Source organism: Nicotiana tabacum, chromosome 15, assembly GCF_000715075.1.
Source record: "Nicotiana tabacum cultivar K326 chromosome 15, ASM71507v2, whole genome shotgun sequence".
Classification (NCBI taxonomy): domain Eukaryota; kingdom Viridiplantae; phylum Streptophyta; class Magnoliopsida; order Solanales; family Solanaceae; genus Nicotiana; species Nicotiana tabacum.
The window spans coordinates 10911803-10919797 of record NC_134094.1 but is presented as its reverse complement, the minus strand read 5'-3'; the positions used below and the strand labels follow the sequence as shown (position 1 = coordinate 10919797).

Sequence of the window (7995 nt, the reverse complement as noted above, 5' to 3'; positions counted from 1 at the left end):
TGTTCTACCCTTCGAACTCGTAGATTGAAGAAGATCATTTTGCGCAGCGGTACATTCATTTCGATTTCGTTCGGTATGCTTTGAGTTAATTTTAATAGGTTTTTGATGGATTATATAGAAAAATTACACTTCTTCTATATATCGATGAAACAAAAAAAATATATTCAATAAGGTTTACACTTATTTTTAATTAAAAACAAATAGTATATACTAGTAAAAGCATTAATTATAATGTAAAAACACTCTCATCTATAATAATAAACTATAAGCAAAAATAATACTCCCTTGGTTTCAAATTATGTACATATCCTTTTTACTTTTTTTATTTTTTATTTATAACCGTAATATTCGGATCAGCTTGCACGCACTTCGACTAATTCTACGGGATACCTGATACCTCCTACTAGCAACATGTACGAGGTAACTATATGAATAAATGAGAAAAAAATTACCTAGTATTTTTTAAGCTCCGCTAGAATACATAATGATTCTCAACCACTGTATTGATCAAAAGGCCACATTGTTGGACGGTTATGTAGTAATATATCCTTCTTAATTTATTCCAAAAGAATGATATTTTTCAGAATTAAAATAATTTTAACTTTAAATTTTTTATTGTACCTTTAATAAAAAGCTTTTAAACCTCCTCACCTCCCCCCACACAAAAAAATGGGGGTTATCTCTCTCACATTTTCAGCAGCTTCCGATTCCGATTGCAGATGGCACCTCCAGAGATTGATGGCCGAGGGAAAAAAAAGTTGGAAGAGGAGAGCAGTAATGGAGTAGGTTCAAATGTCGCTGATTCCGATTCTGATTCTGATCACGATTATGGTATGTATGTCGATGGTCGCAGTATGTCCCGGAAACTTCGGGAGGAATATAATCGGCAGGTGGATGAGAGCGAGGTGCGTACCCTGCCCTCCTTTCATACTTATACCTGTAGTTCTCGTTCCAATTCATTGACTACTAGACCACACCAATGCTTTTTCTACTTGTCTTTTTTTTTTTTTTTTTTTTTGATTTGTCCTTTTTGTTGTTCGTGTATTATGCAAAATAGGGTTTTGATATCAATTTGGATTTGCCATTGGGGGTTCGTATGGTGGCTCCAATTAATCCACAACGGGGTTTCGAGAACATCCCAAGATATACCGAGCTGTCTCGTATGGCCATTGGCGATTTCAATTCACAGAATGTAAGTAAAAATTTCTTATATAATTGCCTTATCCTTGGAGAAAAATGTTATTCTGTCTGTCCCTTTTAATTTGGCTTTCTTCTATTTGTTAGAATAAAAGGTACGAATTTGTCAAAAATTTGACTGTAACACATCACTTGCTGCTGGGTTTTGGTGTCGTATCACCTTTCAAGCCAGAGATGCTGATGATGCTACAACTGATGCTCTAAAGACCTTTCAAACATCGGCGTGGTGGGGAATTAATGGAGACAGACGTATTAGATTTTGCAGGCTTAAGAAACCATCTGTCGGTAAAGGTAAATTTTTTAATATGCTCTTCTCCCTTGTTACTTACAATGCCTATATATGCAATATGATTATGCTAAGTATATACAAACTTGCAATGTTTGTGCCCTCTTAGGATTACCTTGTCCCTAGTGGGGGTTTTTCTTGCACTGACCGGCGTGTTTTTTTTTTGGGGTGTGTGGGGTGGGGTGGGAGGAGGTGAGTGGTGTATGTTTTCTCTAGCATACCACCCATTGATTTATGCATGTGCATTTTTCTACACAACAAATTACAACAACTATTTCACTCCATTTGGATCTGTTATATTCGAATATGCCAAAATTTATTGCTAATATTGTAAAAATTATGTTGCTATTATTGTGTGCGCTTGCCTGCAACATCCAGTACACCAAAAGGATAATTGCTCAAATCTTCATTGTCGGGCCCAACCAACATCATGCATTCTTTCCATATTGTTAAATGAGAGAAGGAATGAAAATAGATGCATTCTGATCTTTAGTTATTTAGCAACAAGGATGTTATCTAATTCACTTTTAAGAGCTTCGCTTCCTTTATAGGCTGCAGTAAGGGTTGGCGCCACATGAGTTTCTGGGTCACCCAAAAAAGTATCAGAAGTCCAATTGGTGATAAGTTTAACAACAAATAATTAACATCTCCATGATCTTTTAGCTCATCAAAGACTAACTTAAGTGAAATTATCCTTGTAGAATATCTTCTATCAAAATGGCTTCCCAAGCAACTGGCATTTTGGACTATTTCGATACTCGTAGTTTGATCTGGCTTAGTGGATATATTTGTTTGGTCGGTACCGGAACTCCCAAAGGCATTTTGAAGTCTTTGGTCTCTTCCCCAATTTTGATGGAGACTTGAGATTCTTGAAAATTCATGTCCATGTGCATAAAAGTCGTGGGTGCAGCTGAGTGTCATGTCTTTGACTGTTGATGGTTCTTTTAGTTGTCTCTGACCTTACCTTGTCTAATTGCACTACAAGAAATGAGGGCTTTTGTGCCAACTAAGTCACTACTGAAGCTCAAAACTTGCCTCGAATGACCTTTAGTGGCGATTTGCATTCGCTATAGTTGAGTAGCTTTTAGTGGCGACTTGTATAATATATATTAGCTGCGACATTGGTCGCCACAAAGAACATTCCTTTTCAGTGGCAGCCCTAGTCGCCACAAATAAACCTCTGTAGCAGCGATCATATGTCGTCACGGGTATTTGTTGGTTTATTGTAGCATACATTTGGTGGCGAGTGTGGTTGCCCCAAATACCAATTTCATTTTAATTAATTTATATCAACTGTATGTTTCTATTAGTTTGCCCAACAATATACCAGCGACCATCACCAATTTGCAGACATTTCTCAATAAGTCTTTTATGAACTTTTCATTGATAAAAGTCATGATATAGAGTACACAACACTTCATAGTATATACACAAAAAAAGAACCGTAAAGATTTCGAGGATCTTATAGACTTAGACTTACTCTCTTTCTTCACATTATGGTCAAATTGATCTGGGGAATTTAGTACTTAAGAATTGTATCTACATTTTTCACTTTACCATAACTATAATGGCCATTGCGAATATTCTTGTTTATGAGAGAATTCACATGATTACACTGATCAATGCTGTTGTGATATGTGTTATTCTTTGTTGTCATTTTTTGTTGTGTTAAGAAATGAATTAGAAAATCCCTTTTAACGGCAATTTTGATGTTGTTCAGGTAGAAACATGACAAGTCTCCCATGAACAACAATTTTTAGGAACACACTTTCCTCATAAATTGAAGGGGAACCTTGGAGCAATGGTAAAGTTATCTCCGTGTGACCTGTACATCACGGTCCGAGCCGTGGAAGCAGCCACTAATGCTTGCATTAGGGTAGGCTATCTACATCACACCCCATGGGATACGACTCTTCCCTGGATCCTACGTGAATGCGGGATACTTTGTGTATCGGTCTGCCTTTTTTTTAAAAAACTCTTTCCTCATAACATTTCCCTATCTTTGCTATAAATATATGTATTTCTATTTGTCTTTTGCCTGAAATTTCTCATTTTATTATGAGTTTGAGGTTGTCCTTGCCATAAACTATTTTTTTCATTTTCATCATGATTATACCCTCCTGGAACCAAATGAAAGATCTCTACTTTCTTTTTTTTCCTTCTTGATGATGCCAAGGTTCTTTACTACTGAAGAAAAGAAACAATTCATTTAAGAGTAGAACTAAGAGAATGTGTAGCTTTTCTCTTCCCATCTCATTTTCTCTTTTCTTCCAAAAATGATTTTGAACTCATTCAGTTTTCGTGGTTTTCTAACCTAGGCAATCTGATGTTATAAATTTCTCAAAGAGTGCATGATTCATTGCAAGAGCTTCTTGCATTAGTGAAACGATTCCAGCTTAACTGGAAACAAGGACCAAACGAAGGGACTAGGTCACCCCAATTGCCTATCTGTGGTGGCTTTCAGCAGGTCACCACGAAAATTTTCCATGCCTAATATTTCAAAATATTTCATTTTCAGTGGACAAAAATTTAGCCTATAGTCTCGATTACATGTGGCGACTTTTCAGGTCTAAAATCTTTACTTGTCATGCAACTATATATCGCCACGAAAAACCCTTGATTTTGTGGCGACTTCGTGGGTCATAACTAAAAGTCTGTTTTCTCGTAGTATATTTAGGTTCCTTTGGAAAATTCGTTAGTAGGACATAAGTCTTGTTTCACATCGAAATAATGTTATACCTAAAACATTCAACTCCCTTGTCGTTGCAACTTGTCTATCTCGATCGCAAGGTCTGCATTTTCTGGTCAAGCCTTCAAGGTGTTTGCTTTGTGCAGGTTGGAACTTCCAAATTGTTTTATATACAGACAAATGATGAGAAAATTGATGCTTTAAATTTATTTTGTGTCTGTCCTGCTCTGCTTTTCTTAGTTGTAATTATCATTTTATTTTTGGCAGGTGGTGAGCGACCTCCTGATTCCAATGTTGATGTGAAAGCTACGCAGTGAACTAGTCATCTCTTTAAACTCTTGTTATTGTTCTACTATCTTAATTATTATTGAGAATGTAGTGTCATTTAGTTGTGTTATTTAGTTGTGTTATTTAGTTGTGTTATTACTAAGACATGAAAAAAAAACTGTTGTGATTTGTCTTCTACGCTCGTTTTCTTTAAGAACGTAGGGTTATCTGCGTTTTATTACCAAGACAAGGAAAAATGTCTTCTGGTGTTAATGAATTCTGGTTATGTTTTACGATGAAGCTTTTATTAGAGTAACTTGGTGTTGAGAAATCCTGTCTAATTCATCAGGAAAAGAATATAACAGCTCAATCGTTTTTACTTTTCAAATATTGTACACTTTCCGTTTCATTTTACATGTTACTATTTTACATCTTTTTTATGTACTTTATGTGTAAATGAATGTTACTGATCTATCCGGAACTTCAAAATTTTCAAGCAAGAACATATTGGATCGAGCATATATAAAACTTAAAAGGTGAAAGTTCTCAGCCTTTTAATGACTTTGTTTTGTTAAATGCAGCTATATTTAATCTACAAAACTGAGAAGTTTTCACATTTACATAACTTATAGCCCGTGAATGCCGAAAGGAGGGAAAAGAAAGGCTTGCTAGAATAATCTCGTTATTGGGTTATATTCACGCAGACATACTGGTTAATTGCTAAATAGCAACCTTCTAAAATAACTACTTGGTGTCATTTCTACATGAATTTAATGACTTGGGGAGTATTCCCATTTCAGTTACAAAATTTAATATTTTAGAACATAAGTATAGTTCTCGGCTGGATTACTTTTATTTAGCAGAAGCTTTTATGATATGTTAATATTTAATTGCCAAAAATGTTAATTAATGAATCCCGCTAAGATTTTGTAAATTTTTTGTAAATATTGCATTGTTATGTTTTTTCCCTATATCTAGGTGTTTTGTATCCGCATTGTGGCCTAGCCAAATTTGGATTCGTGTCGAGAAATAGCATATTGGGGTAAGCCGAAGTTGAGACCTCTGGTTAAGAATAATTTTTTTGGTTAACTGAATGATTATATATATATACACCAACTAAGATAAAACAGTATCACTGTTTTCAGGGGGTATGAGATTGCCCCTGGGATGTGATCAAGAGTATTAATATTACAATCCAAAATTCTTCTAGGAAAAACAGTTCCTGAGATGTCTGCCCAAAAAGCTTGATTTGCAAACACCGGAGGAACTGTCACATATCTTGTACTGCCAAAAAAATCTTTGCTTGCACCCTCATTGGCCATCAAATCAGCTACTTTGTTCGTCTCCTTGTAGCTGTGCTTCACCACCACATCTCCTAGTCTTAGGATGATTGACCTGCATTAAAAAATGATTGAGTCAAAGATATGGTTACCTGAGTTAAGCATTCTTATTACCTCAGTCGAGTCTGTGTTGATTTCAAGCGGTGTGAATCCTCTTTGACCAGCAATCTGCAATCCCTTTAGAACAACAAGAAGTTTAGCTTGTGTATTTGTGGTGTGGGGCAGACTTTCCATGAATCCCAGAACCCAGTTGCCGCTGGAGTTTCTGAAAACTCCTCTCACACCCCCCTTCCCAGGATTCCCAACAACTGCCCCATCAGTGTTTAGCTTGTAATGGTCTCTTGATAGGGGAACCCATTTTGCCCAGATGATCTTTTCTTTTATGGGTGATTGGTTTACTGAGATAGTGACATACTCAGTTGCCTTTGCCAAAACAACAGAAGTAGGGACAATATCTTTTTTGTTGTTGAAGAGATTATTATTCCTGGTTATCCAAAGCTGCTAGAAGCTAAAAGGATATAGATCTTCCAAACTAAGGATGTGACCGGGTGCTAGCCCAGGCCCTACTAATGAATGTGGGGGGGGAGGGGGGGGTGTGTTGAGTTTGGGCTGTAATGGTTCTCTTTGAGGTTAATTGTTGCCAGAATGATTTAGCATTAGGTCACTCGAAGAAGATGTGGGTAGAGGTCTCAAGAGCATCACTGCAAAATAACACATTGAGTTACAGTGAACCCCAATATTGTGGAGGTAGGCCCCTGTGGGAAGCCTTTCATGGCATAGGAGCCATATGAAGGTTTTGATTTTATTAGGGGCTTTTAGTTTCCAGATCCACATGTAACTATTGTTATCCTCTTTCATCTTCTGGGGGGCTATATTGTCAATGAGTGTATAGGCTGATTTGGTGTTGAAGAGGCCAATACTGGTGTTGCCCCAGATCATCTTGTTCTCTTTTATGGGATTGGGTAGAATGAAAGTAGTTAAGAGGAAATGGAGGAGGTATCCCAAGCCCCATTGTTACTGTGGCTGAAAGATCAGCTTGAGTGAGGGGACCTTCTACCATGGTCCTAATTAGTAGGTGGTTGGGGATCCATAAGTCATTGATGAAGCTGACTCTATCTCCTTTGAGCACCACTCATCTACTGGTTTGCCTACATGTTTCCCAACCTTTGAGAATGCACTGCCAAATAGAGGATTTTACTTTTTTTGGGGGGGGGGTATCTAGTTTCAGTGCTTGGCAATTAGAGTCTTTGCCCAAAGAGAGGAGGTATTATGAAAGAGTCTCCATGCAAGGCCTGAATGAGTAGCTTTGTTTTTCAACTCAGCCCTTTATATTCCCAGCCCTCCCTGGACCTTAGGCTTCGTGACAGTGTCCCAACCTACTAGGTGCATTTTCTTTCTATTGGGTGTAGTGCCCCAAATGAAATTCCTTTGAATTTTATCAATTTCATTTGTTGTTTTTAGGGGAGCTTGATGAATTGCATAACATGGATTGGTATGCTATTTAGGGAGGCTTTTGCTAGGGTATTCCTCCCAGTCATGTTTAGAAAGTTTATTTTTCAACCAGCCATTTTGGAGTGCATGTTGTCAATGATGTATTAAAAATCACTGTTAACAGGTCTTTTATGGATTATAGGGATTCCCAGGTACTTGCCAAAGGTAGATGAATCTTGGATGGATAATCTGTTAAAGTTGGTCTCTATCTGTTGGGGTTGTCAATTGGTAGAGAAAAATACTCTTAACTTTGTGAGATTGATTTTTTGGCCTGAAGCCTGATTGAAGGAGCTTAAGTGTTGATGATTGTGGGATAGTTTTTCTGGTCAGCTTTGGAAATAAATTCAGGTCATCAGCAAAGAATATGTGAGAGATATTAGGACCAGACTTGCTGATGCTGATGGGGCACCACTCCTTATTCTAAACAACTTCATCAATTAGCCTAGAAAGTCTTTCCATATACATAATGAACAAATAAGGGGAAAATGGATCACCTTGTCTGATGCCTCTAGTTGGTTTGAAGGGAAGGGGAGTTTGGTCCCCATTCAATAGAACAAAGATGGAGGAGAAGCTTACACAGGACATGATGATATTGATAATATCAGTGGGGAAGTTAAAAGCATGGAGAGTGTCCCTAATGAAGGACCATTCGATCCTATCAAAAGCCTTTTCCAGGTTAATCTTTAGGATCATGTGAGGTATTTTGCCTCTCATTTTTCCAAAGT

The 7995-nt window shown here is 37.2% G+C and overlaps 1 protein-coding gene across 5 annotated transcripts; it reads left to right on the top strand.

The window, feature by feature from the left end:
• The first annotated feature begins 657 nt into the window (after window positions 1–657).
• On the top strand, window positions 658–4696 carry LOC107778735 (uncharacterized). 5 transcript variants are annotated; one of them, XM_016599033.2, is made up of 5 exons: window positions 658–905; window positions 1058–1192; window positions 1285–1488; window positions 3204–3359; window positions 4440–4696. In XM_016599033.2, exons 1-3 carry the CDS (start codon window positions 720–722, stop codon window positions 1399–1401), a joined length of 438 nt encoding a protein of 145 aa, XP_016454519.1. In that variant the 5' UTR covers window positions 658–719; the 3' UTR covers window positions 1402–1488; window positions 3204–3359; window positions 4440–4696. The 5 variants fall into 5 exon arrangements, with proteins under 5 accessions (XP_016454519.1, XP_016454518.1, XP_016454517.1 ...); XM_016599032.2 differs by having other exon boundaries at window positions 3204–3437; XM_016599031.2 differs by having other exon boundaries at window positions 3204–4318.
• Window positions 4697–7995: the final 3299 nt, after the last annotated feature.

Bases quoted from the DNA above. Each gene is read 5' to 3' on its own strand.
- LOC107778735 (XM_016599035.2), top strand. From the start codon at position 720: ATGGCACCTCCAGAGATTGATGGCCGAGGGAAAAAAAAGTTGGAAGAG. The intron at 906-1,057 runs GTGCGTACCCTG...TATGCAAAATAG, and splicing joins GGCAGGTGGATGAGAGCGAG to GGTTTTGATATCAATTTGGA. The intron at 1,193-1,284 runs GTAAGTAAAAAT...TCTATTTGTTAG, and splicing joins GCGATTTCAATTCACAGAAT to AATAAAAGGTACGAATTTGT.